The sequence below is a fragment of the Cygnus atratus genome, chromosome 1 (assembly GCF_013377495.2).
Source record: "Cygnus atratus isolate AKBS03 ecotype Queensland, Australia chromosome 1, CAtr_DNAZoo_HiC_assembly, whole genome shotgun sequence".
Classification (NCBI taxonomy): Eukaryota; Metazoa; Chordata; class Aves; order Anseriformes; family Anatidae; genus Cygnus; species Cygnus atratus.
Genome location: NC_066362.1, coordinates 141475905 through 141493262, shown reverse-complemented (window position 1 = coordinate 141493262; position 17358 = coordinate 141475905). Strand labels below are relative to the sequence as shown.

General features: G+C 40.8%; 1 protein-coding gene across 1 annotated transcript in view; it reads right to left on the bottom strand.

The window, feature by feature from the left end:
- Positions 1 to 510: 510 nt before the first annotated feature.
- Positions 511 to 17358, bottom strand: part of SLC9A4 (solute carrier family 9 member A4) — a 34407-nt gene continuing 17559 nt past the window's right edge. The window contains exons 6-12 of the mRNA XM_050714693.1: positions 17208 to 17294; positions 15794 to 15864; positions 12877 to 13038; positions 8096 to 8192; positions 5809 to 5940; positions 5094 to 5181; positions 511 to 1021 (exon numbers count right to left, since the gene is read on the bottom strand). Of these exons, the coding sequence (XP_050570650.1) occupies positions 720 to 1021; positions 5094 to 5181; positions 5809 to 5940; positions 8096 to 8192; positions 12877 to 13038; positions 15794 to 15864; positions 17208 to 17294 (939 nt within the window). The 3' untranslated portion in view covers positions 511 to 719. The remainder of the gene's footprint in view (positions 1022 to 5093; positions 5182 to 5808; positions 5941 to 8095; positions 8193 to 12876; positions 13039 to 15793; positions 15865 to 17207; positions 17295 to 17358) is intronic.

Genomic DNA, 17358 nt, shown 5'->3' with positions numbered 1-17358 from the left:
TCTGGATTTGTAAGTACCAGGATGCCTCCTTTCTTCATCCAAAACAACTGTAGATGGGTGACAGGTGTCTCCATGCTGAAGTTGGTTGAAGTCACAGAAGCCATGAACCTTCACAGAAATTGACTTGAAGCACTTTTGCAAAGCCAAAACCTGAGATGCCATTCAAGTGCTGCAAATGTCCACTAAAGCATCCTTTTGATTTAAGCACCCTTTTAGGCATCTTTAATGACATTTAGGTGCCCTAAACATGCCTGTTTTTCACTCTTACCTGAAATATCTCGGCTAATCTGAGATCCAAAGCTCTAGGCAAATTGAAGTTACCAATTTGGGCACCCATGTCTTAACCATGTCCTTCAGTATTTCTTTCACCCAGATTTAAGTCATAATACAGCACAGGGGAAGACAATATCAGCTCCCAGCTATACTACCGCCTGTGACCAACTATTGTCATTTAAATCCATGTCCAAACCCCTATAAAGATCATGTTCCCCTCTTTCCTACAGCGTTTTGTTGAAAAGTAAACTTGATATAAACATATAAGAATTTGAGTCTTCTCTGAGCCACTAAGTACCTTGATACAGTGTTTGAAAGTGATACGAGAATGAGTGCACTGGTCCCAAAAGGAAATTTGTGGTTTGGTTCATATAAGAGCTCTGTTATTTTCTCTGGAGCAGCACGCAGAGGACCCTAGAGATGCGAACATCACTCTTCTCTGCTCCTCATATGTCTAATGGCCTGGCTGGTGCCATCGTTTCTGTCTCTTCTTCTGACTCATACCCCTCAACTTCTCCCCCAGTGAATCGAGTCTTTGGCATTAGAGCTAGATTGTCTGCTCTGGTGAAACGATGCTGACTGATTGAATTTCCTCTTTGACCTGAGAAATCAGATGGGCAGACATGTCTGTCTAAGCGTGCCATTGGAATCAGCTCCTCCTGGCGGTGCTTTGCTTCGAGCGGCCGTAGCCGGGGCTGGGGTCTGAACCTTACCGGGATGCCACCCTCAGAGTTGCTTCTGGGGTGATCTGAAGGAAAAAGACAAAGAATTCATGCGATGACGCAGAGAAAAGAGAAACACCATGATATTGGCAAGGACAATTGAAAGGTACTCAACACTATATAGCATTACTGTTTTAAAGCCTAAAATGGAATCATTTTAAATAATTACTATAGAATAAGAGAGCAGTCAAGAACTAAAAATAACCCTAGATCTTTATTTTCATACCAAAGCTGATGTTTAAGAGATGTTATTGATTTTGCCTCTATTCTGAAACCCCAGTGAAAGAGAACATTCAGGTATCTTTCCACACCTCGCAAAGCAGCTCCTGCCTTCACAGGGCAAGATCGCTCCTTTATGTACCTTTCAACCAATATCACAAGTTTATCTAGTGCCATAGTTGAAAATCATTGTAAAACCCACTAAGAAGATGACTCTAGCACCACTGAAAATCAAGATAACCAGTCACCTGTGGTTAACAACTGGGAAGAAAACAGTTTCACCCGAAACCAGGAGTTTGACTCTAGGGCGCTTTGATTACATTGGGTGTGTCAGACCTGCTCCTACCAGCTTGCAGTGCTTCAAGTACACAATTAAAATGTGACTGTGATAGGCCCTAACTCTTTTATTCTGTTGAGTTTACAAAATAGACTTTGTTACTTTTCTTAGGGCCACTTCTAGTCTGACTACCCACTAATATATTAGTCAGTTAATTTAAGAAACAACTCCTAACAAGCTGGGAAGTTTGGTGAGATAAAGACAAAGGACCATAAATAATAAAATTTAGACCATACCCTGCTGAAGGTAAAGCTCACGTGTACTGGATACAGTCACACAGTCAAAACTTATCAGGTTATTGCAGATTAATAACTATTAAGTTATTTTAAGCTAGTGTTTATTGCACGGTTGGCACAACGTAAGAACACATGCACCGGCACTTACCTCCGCAGACCACGAGCACAGATTTCTTTAACAGCAGAACCTGCTTCTGTTAGACCATGTAGACATACCACAGGTGCCCCATGAGCAATAAGACAGGATAGATATTTTCAGATTTGAAGGACTTCTACTTAGTACTACAAGACACTCAAGAAGGACATCAGTGTCTACAAGAAGGACATCAGTGCTGCAAGCTTTGATTGATGTATACTGCCAAAGAAATCATTCACTTTTATGAAAGTCAGAAAGAGCTGTTAGTCAGTTTAAGGATCTATTTGTAGTCACATCTGTCCTCTTGGTTACTAAAATTTCTGCACCTGCTATGTAGGAGTTAAAAGAAGCTCGCTGGAGAGTGCTTGTTCTAGGAGGACTTCCAGGCATAGATAAGTAGCATTTCTCTCTCTAAAGGTATATGTATTTACATGAAGTTGTCATTCTATTTCCTGCATACTGAGTATTTCTTTTCTCAGTTCCCAACTGCAATTCACCTCATCCTAATACTGATTATATGAGAGGAGTTTATGGTGGCTTTCTCCCACTGCAGACTTTTCAAGTGATGTCAATGCTACTCTAGGGACCAAAGATGATCATAGAATCATAGAATGCCAACTGAGTGTTCATTTCAAAGTGAATACAACTCTAAACTATTTGACTTATTTGATTTACATATTTTTATTACTCCCCACCCTGTTTTCCCTTTCATCTGGTAAAGCTCAGCAAGTCCCCTTTAATAGTAGGAAAACCTTTCACTCAGGTAGAAACAAAAAAGAAGCAGTAAGACAAGATTTAAATGAGTTCATTTTGAAGTATATGCTGTACAGAGATTATAAGAGAATATGTTCAGGTTTGAATTTGATATAAATTTGATTTTCACAAGAATATTTTATGGAGTTTTCGGATGCCAGGAGCCAAGCCAAGAAGTCCAATTATTGAAACAGATCACAAGGCAGGTGTCAAATGTAGGGCTGAGAATTACTAAAAATGTACCTATGTTCACTGCTTCAGGATTTATTCCTCACCCTACTGAAATAACATGCCTGTTTGTGATACCAGGACTTGGTCCTTTGAAAGTGCCTGAAATGCTTTCAGGTCTGAGGCTGCTGTGTAGAACAATTTGAGTCTTTCAGAAAGACACAAAGACACATATCCCCCACACCCTGACAGAACAGAAAATAACCAGCTCTTTAAAAATAAAAAATAATAAAAAAAAATCCCCTTGCGTAACTTTGATCTTCCCCTCTGGATAGATCCTATGAGTTTCTGTTCTGCCTCCACCACATGTGGGTGCACAGCACCAAGGGGATGGTTTGCCTACACAGAGCTCTTTTGCTTTCATCCCTTTCAGAGCAAAACAGAAAGAGAAGAAAGAAAAAAGTTTTGCACCTGCAGGAAGGAAACTTTGTTGTTCAGGTTTTGATACAAAGATGATGATTAGAAATATGCTTTCAATCACTGTAGCTATTTTTGCAGAAATGAAAAGTAATTTTCAGAGGTACCAAATGCATTTCAGGGTCACATAAAAAACTCATAAAGGAGACAGGAAAATTATATAGGGAGATAATGATGGACATTCAAGTGTCCTAAATTCCATGCTTTCTCTGACACTGTCCTGCTATGTCTCCTTGGGCAATTCAGTGTTGCTCAATCCTTTATCTCTGTCTCCTTATTTAGGGTTTACGGATGGGTGGTATTCTGTAGTAATACTGGTATTTCTGGACAAACTTACCAGCTAGTCTCAGTACCGTTTGAGTTATTCTATATCCACAACACAATATAAATACAATTACTATGGAAAGATCACAGAGAACAGGCTGGAAAAGGGAAGAAGAGACCAGGTAATTGCCAGGGGAAAGTTTTTGGGGATCATACAAGACTTATGATGAGATCTTTAGGAAAGGAACCAAAGGTGGGTAAAGGAAGGAACTAGGGTGGTTTGGGGAGTATGGGACAAGTGCAGTAAAACAGGGGGAAAAGGGGATCGAAAGGGGATGGATGCATTTAAACAGAGGCTGGTCAGGACATGTGTCTGGCCATGCCTTGTACCAGATCAGGACAGTTTTTTTCTGTCTTCTCATTAAACTCCACATGTGTCTGTTTTCCTGGGTGAGCAGCTCCCTGTACTGTGTGCACATGTGCATGAAGATCTGAATGCCAGCAACCAGAGGGACTGTGGACCACTCATATTGTGTGGGTATATATCAGTGCAAAACTGCTAGCAATCATGAAGCCAGAGGAGCCACTGAGTAGGACACGAGGCTTGGGAAGCAAGTGTCAGAGCAACCATGACTATGGGACAGACACTGAAGAGGGCAGGGCTGTGAGTTAGCTATTGCATGGACCAGGAGATCCAGACTGGAGAGAACACAGGGTCTGTGAGTGGCTACTGGTAGGGACACAGTCTAGTCCAGGTACCAGAGAGACTGGTTTGTACATATGTACCTCTGTGTGCGAGGCAAGGGGAGAACCAGGAACCAGCGAGGGGGAAGATCAGGTGACCAAGGCCAGTTATGGAGGGATCTACAGTGTATATGCATGTGCATGTGCATGCATACAATTCTCCACTACCAGCTTTTCACCCTGATCAGCCAGAGAAGGGAACAGGATGATGCTGTTGGTGCTGTGTGTATGTTTGTGTGCTGTACTCAATGTGCTGCTTAGGGTGGCTGGTTGTGTGTGTGTGTGTGCGTACACTGAACTACGGTGTGTGGGCATGGTGTTGGGAACTTCTGCCCAGCCTCATAGCCCACCAGCCCTGGGAGCATGGCTCTGTGTCAGCCTCACCTCTGTCAGGCTATCAGCATCAGCATCTCCTTACAGTTCTGCATGCAGCTGTGTCTGTGGGGCTACAAGGAAACAGACAATTTGCTTTCTTGGGCTTATGCACATGCCCTCATGACTAGGTCAAACTGCAGGGATCAGAGGAGAATTTGTGCAAGAAGAAAAAAAGAGAAAAGTAGGTGGTGCTGGAATAAGACAGAAACTGCAGCAGTCATGACCATATTAATGGCACAGATAAAAAGATAGGAGAGAAGGGTGTAACTCATTTAAAGAGACCAGGGATTTTCACGGCAGTATTCATCAAGTACTGTTAAATCCATCAGACAACTGGCCAAGTATCTTTCACTGCTGGAGCAGGATAGAGCATAAAGCATTTCCATTACCTGTAAAAGTAACATGCCTGGCTTTTCGCCAAGTGGGCTGGCCATGGCCCTGCGGCAAGGAGAGGTAGCGTGCGCCCGTGGTGCTAGCCTGCGTACAGACAGACATGGGTTGAACTCAGCTTCAGCTCCAGTGAAAATCTCTGTGTTTGTTTTAATAGGCCTAAGGGTGTTTTACAGTCAGTAGGTAGAAATATGCTCTTCTAAGATTCACCTTTCCTATTTCAGGTGACAAGTCTGAATAAAACGGAATTGTATCCAGCAAGAATTTATTTCTATTCTTTAACAGTGATTATCTCAGCTATGCTATCCAATGCCTACATATGGTCAAACAAATCTTACCTTACTGATCCAAAGCTCAAACTGTGGTGTCAGGGTGTCAAGGGCTTTGGATCAGGCTTTTTGTGAGACTACAAGCTCACATAGGTGTGATTATACCTTGCTTTGCACATGCCAAAACAATTAAAGTTACATTATTTTACTACTTATAGACATAGCATGCAATTTTTAACCAACATATAGAGGTAGGACATAAAAAATGTGGCTGTCCACATGCTAAGTGGAACCCTTTCTTCTTAGGTGCTGCACTGGGGAGAGTATCCATTTTAACTGTTGTAAAAAGCATACAGAAATGTGTGTTTCTTTCCCTATTTACAGAAAAGCAGAGGATTTTTTTCTGTGTTTTGATTACATGAACAGCAGTTTGCATAACAGGTACCGGTCTACCCCAAGGTAAGCTGTTTCCCTTCCTGCAACTCTGCCTCAGGCTGTGCTGCCGACGGATGAGGATTTCCTGGGCTTGCTTCTCGCTGGTGTTGGTGGGCAGGTTGTGGCGGTTGTATGACGGTGCCTGTAACAGAAAGCGCACCCTGTTAGTTTCCTTTGCACTCACAATGTTAATTAGATAAAGCACAGCCCTGTCGGTCACAGGGCCGAGGGCACACCACCAGCTTGCCACAGGTCCTTTTGGCACCTCGTGGAAAAACATAGCCTCACACTAACCTCACTCTGCACAGCAAGGCGTGAGGACGTATAAGCAAATCTGTAAGCCCTGGACAATATGTCCCCACTCCAAGCTGACTGTACTGCCTCTATGGCTGCATTTTGATGCACTTTTTGATAGACTCATGCCTTCTTGAACTGCACCATAAAACATATCCACCTGCATTAGCCTGTTAACACCTCTGGGCTTTACCTCCCCCTCAGCCCTCCCCTGATCATACAGTTGGGAGCTACAGATAGGAGGCAGGTCCCAAGAGATAAATAGCTGGTTAGACCACCTCTGAGCCTTGGTACTCATACTACTGAGCCAGAGCAAGTTGCAGACGTGACTGGGAGGTAAACACGATGCTAAGAGTACATCTCCAGGAGATGCACAGCTCAGTTTCCTTCACGTATTTGGACAAATTACATCTTAACGTTACCCTAAAGCTCAACATTTTTTAGGACAAGATTTTTAATTTATTGTTTACTTCTTGTTAAATGAAGGGAAAGAGATTAATTCTCTGCCTAAAAGAGAAAGAATCACTTAAGTTTATAAAAATCTCTTCAAATGCAGAATCTGATCTTAACCTGACTAGCATACGTCCTTGTAAATTTGATTGGATAAGGCAAAGCACGATCAGGCCTTCAAAGTTTAAAGTGAAGTATTAGAAGTAGTATTATTTTACTTCCAATCTTTTATTTCCAAAGCACACAGACCTCAATGCCACATAAGAAGTGACTGGCACTAATGGTCATTACTGTAATTGATTTTGAAGAGAGAGAGGTCATTTCAGCTAAGAGGCAGCCATATATGCAAATTGTTGCTGGCAAGATAAGAAATTAATATCATAAGGATAATTGGCCATGGCAAATCAAACAATATTGGGAATGAATATCATATTAATAGTGACACTTTTAAATGAGCAGGGCCCAGCATTTCCTAGCAAATGTGTGTTACACGAGTTAGCTTGGTTTATCTGCATAATTTCAAGGTTACACTAATGTATCCTCTCCCACTCTTTGCTGCATGACAGCACTCAGTTACATATTCAGGGCCCAAGACTGGATTAAGCAGATAGGATAACTTGGTCCGCACCAAAACCAGTACAAATTTCTGCAAAACAAATCTCTGCTAAGTTGTTTTTGTTTTTTTTTTTTTGGGGGGGTGGGGGTGGGAGGAGCTTGTAAAACGAAACTCCGGAGGAGATGGAACTTTTTTTTTTTTTTTTCTCCTCTTTTGGCGAGGGGAAACTGTAACTCCCACGCAGGGGGAGGGCACACCAGCCTGCCTCTCAGCTGACTTTGGGCCATGCGGTGTTTACCACCTCCGCAGCGGAGTTTGGCGGCTGCTGGCGACCCGCCATCCTGCTGCCTCCCACGAAGCCCTGCCAGCCTGCGGGTGATTGAAGCCCTGCCAGACTGGGGGTGCTTGGAAGCTGCCGGCCCCACTCTCCCCCATCCCGCTGCCATGCCACGTGGGGCATCTGCCACTAACCCAGCCTCCCAGGCATCGGCAAAGCGGGGGGTCCCCGAGGGGCCTTTTTGGTCTTAAGGCTCCACTATGGGTGGGTTGCTTGGAAAACGTGCTGTGCCTGTTGCTGAGAATACACCATCTGAGCTATGGTGTGAGGCGGGTGGCCCATGTGGCTGTGGGAGCACCCCAGCAGAAGCAGGCCACAGGTGATGCAGGGAGAGGACCTGGGAGGCCAGCCTTGTCCAGGGACATCCAGCGGGATCAGAAAGGCTGTTTATGAGACACAGGTAGCCGTACAGTGAGGGAAGCCTGACCTCTACAGCTCACTCCTGGATTTTCCTGGATTTTCCTGCTGCTTTCAGTGTGAAAAGCTGATGGAAAAACCTGCTTTTTTTTTTGTTTTCCACTGAGTAGCAAGCTGTGAGGCTGGCCTCCTTGTGCAGCCATGGGCTGGTCCCACCGCTAACACCGCCCTTGCCATGAGATGGGGAGGGCAAACAAGAGCTTTTAGTCTGCAAACACTGTGCATAGAAGGCGACTCACGCACCCTTTGTCGCACTTGGTATAGGTTATGTGTCAGGACATTTCTCATGGACTCCACCTCAGCAGGGGAGAGCCTGTGCACACACTGATTTCTCCAGCTCCTGTAAATAAAGAAGTTTAATTATGACATTAGTTTGGTTAAATGCTAATGCTACAAAATGATGCATGAACTGCTTTTCGTATTAGGACAGAAGACTGCGAAGAGCCTTTCAGTAACCAGTGACGGCACAAAATCACCCAAAGCTGAATGAACAATGTCAGGCTTGGCTCCTTCCCAGGTTTTATCAAATCACTGGGCAGACAGAGCAGACCCACAGCCTTCATGGAGCTGACAGCAGAAAGTCTCCTTGTATTTCAAAGAGCTTCAGAAGGAAGTTCATAATTAAGGATTAGATTGGGCAACCAACAGGAAGGTATTGCAATTTCCTCCTCTGTTTGAATCTGTTCTTCATCATGGTGTAACAGTCTGGGCCTTGCTATCCTGCTGGTTTTAACTCCTCTGAGAAACTGCAGCACATCCTTAAGAAATAAAGCACACCCTGACTACAGTCCAAAAGATCTCTCTGTGGCTAAGGGAACGTATACGATTTCCTTGGTACTAAGCCTGTTTCTCCATTTAAAATGAAAGAAGTACCTAAAAGATAGTAATCTTTGCATTTTTAGCAAACTGGGACAAGAAGCTGACAGTCATTTGTAACTGCCTGGCCTTTTCACTAGCAAAACAATGGATGAAGGCTGCTGTGAAATGTTAACTGGACCTGCTAAATCAGTCAATCTGTGTGAGAGTTAGTGTTCGGCTCAATTCCCAATAAAAGAAAGGGAAATAGATAGTCATCATCCAGGATGAATCAGTCTGAGTTCATCTTGTTGTTTCTGGTTTTTTCCTTTCTCCATTTTTTTCTTTTCTCTTGTTTAAGATTTTATCGTAAATCTTTATTTTCAGCTCAGTGATGTCCTTTAAGTTCTGTCTGTAAATTGTGCAATCAAGGAAGGGATTATTATCAACATACAGTATTACCAGAGTTCTGTGTATATTTATTTTTCACTCCTTTTAAAATAAAATTACTTTTAACGGCAAAGGAATTTAGATTCAAACAAAACTAAGATTATACTGTAATCATAAGGAAAAGGTTTGAATTTTGCAATTGCAGCTAATTGAACAATGTTACCACAATTTTGTGCTATAATCTAACAAGACACAGGGAGAGAAATGGACTCTTTCTGGCTTTGACTAGAAATCTTATCCTGGCTTTGAGAAATCCTTCCCAAGAAATGTCTGATTGACACAGATCAGTTCTCAGCACCAGCAACAACAACAAACCTAGATATTTACCAGCAGGGAAGAAAGACCACTACCACCACAACCACATAATTCCAGTCCAGCTCGTGTTTTTGGTTGGTAGCTTTTTGCTTGCTTTCATCTCTCAGAGTTACCACTGAGAGGATCCAGGGATGCCTCCAAGTTCCCAGGTGAGCACTTTCAATGCACCTTTATCCATACTGGGTCTGGCATGTCCTAAGCTGTAGGACAGCCCATGTATGCTACTTTCCAAGAAAGGAAACCAGCCTCTCTGCTGTCAGCAGCCCCTAGCTTCTCTCTCTTTGGACAAGGGAGGGACTGAGGTGCTAAGGCACACTTGCGAAAGCAAACACAAGCACAGCCCCTGGGGACTAATGGCAATCTAATTGCAATCAGCCGGTCAACCAGTTCTGGTATATAAAGTGCAGCATTTGTGTAACGCAAATTGAACACCCATAGTGCAAGTGGTGTAAATGTCACAGGGAGTAACCGCCTCTCACATCCTCACTTCACCAAATGTCTCCATAGAGTCTTTACACCTTGCTGTTGGGAATAACTAGGAAAAGTGGTGAGCAGAACTTCAGCAAGACATCAGATCATCTCTTTACCTTTCCAGTTGCATACCTGACATGTCCACATGCCAGTACAGAAGAGGAGGCCATTCCTAAGTCATTTAAAGGCTTATTGTGTATCTTTTAAAGTGACTTATATAAAATCAATAAAATTCCCCAAGTGTTTCTGAGCTGGAATAGCAAAAGAACGAACAGCAGGAAGATAATGTGCCTTGTTCTGAAGCAGAAATAAAAAATATGCATTCTTTTCATGGGATTAGATATTAACCTACAAACCTGATAACAAGACATACATACGGTAATAAAGAAAGGGTTGCTTTGAAATTTTGCAATATATAATACATTTAAAAAAACTTTTTTTTTTTTTAAATTGGTATATTACCAAACCCATAAAGCAACCCTTATTGAAACTATTTCTTTGTTCTTATTGAAACCCTTAGAATGTTAATGACAAAGAATGGCACAGGCAGTATAGTTGCAAAGAAAATATTGAATTGATAATATGCCATGGAAACTGACTCTCTCTGCATAATGAGGACCATGACAGTATCTCTTCTTAAGACTTGGAGATAGTTGATACAGGGAGGAAATAAAATTCCTTCCACAATGCTTGTAAAATTATTTTTTATGTATTATATCCAAAATTTTGAACATTGTGAACTCTCCACCAATCTTCACTTAGTCCTATAAAGGAAGTAGCATTTACCAGGCACAGCTCTTGCACAGCTGCACCATCACAAATGACAAAATGTCATTTTATTCTGATCTCTACTGTATTGATATTCTGTAAGATTTACTTTTACACAAGTCGGTATTGCAGTAATATGAATCCAGCATTAATTAAACTCAGAGTTGATTCATCTCTGTCTCTCTAATGGGCATTCCTAGGGTATAATTCCTAAATACAACCATAAAACACAGTGTTGATAATATTTGCTTGGCTGTACTTTCGTCTTCAAAATTCTTATTTCTAAGGTTAATATTCTCCAAGCCATCATAACATAATGCTCGATTTTCGTTTACATGTGGATTTTTTGTCGCATGGCCTGTGGACAAATTTCTCCATCTGCACTGGAAATGCTTAGTGCACACTGAACACCCACACCACCTGCAGGACTTCCACCAGCATGAATGCAATTTCTGAGCACATCTACAGTGATGGACATCCGCCTTGATTGTTATGGAGTATTTCCCCTCATGTCCCTAAATGCTGCAGAAGTGATCAGAAATGCTGATGAGTTTTTTTACTACTATAGCACCACAAATATTGCTATACATGATATAGGTTGGAATATGATTTCAAACCTCCAATGCTCATGGCTGGATTTTTGTATGCTGACTGAGGATAGCCTAGTTATAAGCCAGCTCAATGAGAAAAATCAAATCATTTATGCATGCTTCCATTAAGAAACATTTTATTCTTTAGCAGATTTACTTAATCACACAGGAGAATGGAGTAATAAGAACTGCTGCATTGTCTCAGACCAAAGACACAACTATCTCACTATCCTGTCTTTTCCAGGGTTCCTCAGTGGACACCTACTGAAGAACAGAGCTGTGAAAACTTGTATTTTCCTAACACTCTCACAGCCTCCAAGGATCAGAAAGGTTCTGAGTCACATTTTTTTTTTTTAAAGGTGACATTTTATTTTTTAAAAGTCTGTCTCAGGAGGAAAATCTGTAAATCAGAGGCTGATACACAGTGGAATTTTATTACAGTTTAAAGTAAAGATGGCAAAATCTAGTCTGTCATATTCTATTTATTATAGAATATTTTTCAGTCTAAATGCTTATCTCGGGAGAGAATTTCTGAACTACTCTAAAGCAATTTGTCTTATTTTCTTTTTCTCTCAAGAAAAGAAGAGGAAAGTGGTTTGTTTGCCACAGACTGTCTACCAGCCTTGCACATTTACTCTTGGCTCAGAGCAGTTAAGGGAATACAGCAGACAGAAAGGAGCCTGACAGACATGCAATCTCTTTTAGTATCATCCATTCAGCAAAGAATGACTTAGAAAGAAAAGGGCTAGATCTTACGCTGCAAGCTGACATCAGTTTCAAGAAAACAGATGAATTTTGATGTGATTATGCCAAACAGTTTCAAGAGAGATTTTAGTTTAAATTCCTGTTGTTATTTGAACTTTCTGGTGTGGGGTGAGAGAAACAGTCAATAAAAAAAATATGCTGGGCCTTGCCAGAGGCTGCTGCAAAATAGAAAGGACATACGCCTTGGGAGAACTGGCATTCATTTAGCGCACTATTGAGAAACTAGGCAACTGCATTGGTGTAAATTCCTCATTTCCCATACTGAAAATCCAAGGTAAGGTTTAGAAAGTGTTCTCCATAATCCTTTCTGTCTTTTTCTATTTTCTTCTCTGAAACCATGTTCTGGCCAAAGTGGTTACGGAAGTACCAAAATATAGCAGAACGATTTGAGAGACTGCAACCTGAAATAGCAAAAACTGCAAATGCTAGAAGGAAAACTGTTCTCTTCTCATTGGGATATTAGAGTCAAAACCTTTTCTTTAGCCTCTCCTTCAGTTCTCTCACCAGCTGGCAGTGATGAGTAAAACCCATTGGCCAGCACACTGAAGGTCACCGCCCCCTCAAACCACTGCTGTGATTCAAAGCAGTAAGAGTGGCCTTTACACCTGACTTGTGTTTCTTCTTCTGAATTGCCCATCATTTAAAAAAAAAAAAAAAAAAAGTAATTTTCAATCTGTCAGCAAAGGACTGATGTGCAAATATGAGTGCCAAAGTGCCAGCCCAAAACAACACATTCCCATGACTGTTTTTTTTTTTTTTTCCCCACACTTTTCTGTTAAAATCACAAAATCCCTCGGGTGTTGCCTGATTTTTGTTGCCTTCCCTCCTGTCCCACTCTGCTCCACAAAGGGTGAAGAGGCCAGTACTCACTGTAAAGAAGCTGTGGATGATTTTGAAATTTCCATGGCATTCTCAGCCATCTCAATGGCCAGTTTTATCTCCATCTTTTTGTATAATGACACAAGGCTGGATTTGGGTTGATGCTCCCGAATTAAAATTTTCTTCAAATACTTATTGTCAAACTTCTTAAATCTGCAAAAGAGATGTTAAAATCAAAGTGTAAAAAAATGAAATGTGTTTTTATTTCTGTGGGTCAAGCTGATCTTCATTCAAATGTGCACATCTATAATTCAACAGTGGAAACTGTATCCAAATTGAAGGCACCTGTGGACTCCTGAAGAACAAGTGAACAGAGACCTTTAGGGGGACATTTGGCATGGTCTGGTGGTCCACAGAGATTGTAAAGCCCACTGGACAAAAGAAAGAAACAATCTGCAATCAAAGCAAAGAAGAGGACTGGGTATGTGTTTATATAACACTGCCACATTTGTAAGAAAAGAATATGGCCAGTCTCCATGCTTTCATACAAATGTTGTATTCTAATAGCAGCAGCTGCTCTTACAGTAATCCTGGCCTATTCAGCCAGCCACCAATAATGCTTCAAATGGACCAGTAGTTACAGTAGTTTGGGCGCATTATGTTGCTGATAATTTTGAATCCCAACAATTAGGCTGGAGAAAATATACTTCTTTGTATTCTGAATGACAGAGAAATTGAATGGACCACAAAATACTATGTGCACACATGCTTCAGATTGTAAAGTATCTCTGATGTATGACATAATTTGAATGTGAATGAATATGTGTGCTTTGGAACAGGTATGTACTTTCAGGCAGATGTTTAGCAGAACAGCAGATCTTCTTACAAGTTTCTTTCAAAGGAATAGTTTACCACAGCAAGGTAATGCTTTCCACAATGCTAAGAAAAAGCAATAGAATTTTGTACATTTTTTTCTTAACATGACTGGTCTTCATACTTACTCAAATAACAGAAAGAGGTACACAAATGTTTCAGCTGGGATTGAAGCTCTTTATATTCTTTTCTTTTTTTTTTTTTTCAGAAAGCAACCTGAAGTGTCATCACTAAGGTAATTAATTCTGATACACATACGCTAAGCATCTTTAAAGTTACACAGGAAAGTCTAGGGAATACTTTTTAATACAATCTTCTTATATTATTTTTATATACATACAATGTGCCATTTGAATCTGCCCGTGAACAGAAACATTACATTTATGAAAAAATTGGACAAATTTATCAAAGCATTTTGCTAGATGTGAGATAAGTGGAAATAATATTTTATCCTATTGAAATATGGAAATGCTGCTATTTCAATTAAATTACTGCTCCAAGAGGGATTTGTTTAGCTTATTGACTACACAAGCAGTGTGTCACTACACAGTGGCTGCTCTAAAGCTATCTACGTACTGTGAGAGCCAAGAAGACATTAGAAGACATTTAGCTTTCAGGTCCAGGTATGTGCCCTCGATACATCAGTATACCCTGTAGGAATGAGAACTGGATACAGACCAACCTTCTTCCCACTCATAATTCTTGATTTTTATAAGGAGAAACCTAGTCATGAAGGGAACTTCCACATGTCCCAGTAAACACCCAGTCTGTATTACTGGGGTCCAGTGCTGAGTGGTGAGCTGGAGGTCTCAGACACAGAAGTCTAGGCATGACCTGAGGGATAACACTTAGCCCACAGCATCAGAATATGATGTCTGTGGAAAAGATTAGTCCATCCCCACAACATTAACGTGTTGAGGTGGAGGCCAACATGATTGCAGAGTGCCCTTGGGGAAGAAGGTAGCTTAGAACCCCAGTTTTGATTTCTTCTGAGTAATGCCTGAAAGATCCCCAAAACTTCACAATATCACCTCATCCTGCTTATAGAAGACATAGCACAGGTCCTGTATTTTAGGGCTACTAAGATGATTAGAGGACTGGAGCACCTGTCATATGAGGACAGGCTGAGAGAACTGGGCCTGTTTAGCCTAGAAAAGAGAAGACTGAGGAGAAACCTCATCAATATGTACAAATATCTGAGGGGAGGGTGTCAAGAGGATGGAGCCAGTCTCATTTCAGTTGTGCCCAGCAACAGGACGAGAGGCAACGGGCACAAACTGCAGCACAGGAGGTTCTGGCTCAACATGAGAGGGCACTTCTTTACTGTGAGGGTGACAGAGCACTGGCACAGGTTACCCAGAGAGGTTGTGGAGTCTCCTTCTCTGGAGATATTCAAACCCCTCCTGGATGCCATCCTGTGCAATGTGCTCTAGGTGATTCTGCTCATCAGGGGGGTTGGACTTAGAGGTCCCTTCCAACCTCAGCCATTTGGGAATTCTGTGATTTTCTGAGTGAAGACCAGCTTGAAAGTATCTGCCTGTGCTACTAGATATTTAAATGCCAACATTTCCTCCAGTATTTCTTTTTATTTTAAATATGACTAATTACAAAGATTTGTAAGGACAAATGAGTAATTATTATTTAATCTGCACTCACCTACAAGGGATTGTATTTGCCTTGGAGGCTTATAGAGAAAGACAGTGAAGCACTGACACCATACACATTTTCCATTTCAAATCCCAACCTAAAGGAACACTGCCATATATCAAAGATTTATGCCAAAGCTATATGCATAGTCTGATGCCTGCAGCATGAGTTTATCTGCTATATTTTTTTTTCTTTCAGAAGGTTCATTTTCTCCCTGTTTGTGCAGAAGCAATTTAGCACACAATATATGGGTTCTGCTCTCCCAAGAGACAGCGATTACTCAGGAGTTCACTTTTAAAAAAGAGATATTGCACACGTCCCCAATATTTTCATGCTATTTTAGCCTCATGGGGCACAAGATGGATTTCTTATTCTATTTACCTTTTGTATTTTACATCACAGATGATAGGTTATTTTATTATAATAGTCTGCAGTAAGAGATGCTTACTTATCTCTCAGCTGATAATGACTCCAATGTCCACATATGTCTTCAATACCAGCCTTGAAGTGATCCATCAACTGGAGAAACAAACACGGAAGAAATTTAAGTGGTCATTATGAGAAAATAATGTCACCACAAATATGCAACAGTTGACAGGATTTTCTTTCCTTTTTTTTCCCTTTTTTCTTTTTTAAATGGGAAGGGTGAGTTAATTCTGAAAGTATCTACATTTTTCTGAAAATCAAGGCAAATATCCCACTGTGCTTGGCTGCAGTGGCAATATTTTGATTGAGGTGGCAATTTGGTCAGTCTGCTATCATCTCACCGTCACCTAGAAAAATACAAACCTAAGTAAAGGACTGTCCCCAGTGGAAAACAATACTGAGCATCCAAATTGCATGGTCCTCTTTCTCTACTGAGACCAAAACCAAAATTATTAGATCTGCCACCCAAGTCTTCTTTCTGCAGGTGTGACATCCCTCTGTGTGTGGGGGGCCAGGTACTCCACACTGTAGCCCTTGCCATGATTTGCAAATCCCCTGAGGATTTTGCATATTGTCATGAGAATGGCAAGTTCATCACTGCTAAGTATCAGAATTTTCAGTCATCTTCTGTCCATTTCTAGCATTACAGAAACAGAGAAAACGGTCAGTTCTTGCATATGTATCGTTGTAAGTGGTGCTTTTGAACATGATTACCATTCAAAGCTAAGTGCAAAAGTTGGAATAGAAAGAATTAAATTCACTTCAAATTCAAATCAATTGAGATGCTCTGGTTTTGCTAATGTTTTTTGAATGTGTTTAATTTTAAGGCACAATCATTTTGTTAATTTCAGATATATTCCCTAGAGTAAAAATGAAAGGGTGTATGTATATTTTGTCTAGTGTTGCTAAGTTAGTTTGAGCAGTTTTCTGTTATTTTATATATAGGTAATTTGAGAGTTAAAGCAAATGTTTGAAAGGGAAAAAGATTGTTACTTAGAATTAAATTTGCAGACCAATGGTTCATTTCAGTTCACCAAAACATGATTAAGACTTTTAAGGTGTCAGTGTGTTTATAATCAATCAAAAGATGGCAACAAAGGTATCTAACAAATCTGTCTGGAAAGGATGATAAGTGCATTTTGTAAATGCTGCTTTTATGTACCTGTCCCACCATGGTCACAAGTATCCAGATGTAAGAGCCTTGCTATGCCATGTCGGTTACAGTACAGTATTATAATACGAAAGTGACTATGAATACAAATGAACTATCACATTTTAGAATATTATGCCTAGGTTTCCCTCCAAATGTTCTAAAAAGCATTAATTGCCCCAATTCACTAAATGTCAGGGCTATCAAATGCCTCCTTTAATCCATCTCTTTCTGAACACCCTACCTTTTCTTTTTAGGGTACTATTTACTGATATCAAAAACTTACTCTCATGTGAATTTCTTCATTGATGGACTCCTTTTTGTTGGTCTTTTTAACACCTAGATATCTGACCAATGGTCCAATTGTGATTCCCTGCATTTGGAACATTAAGTTGAAATGTTAATAATATCTCAAAAAATAAAGCAGAAAGCAAGAA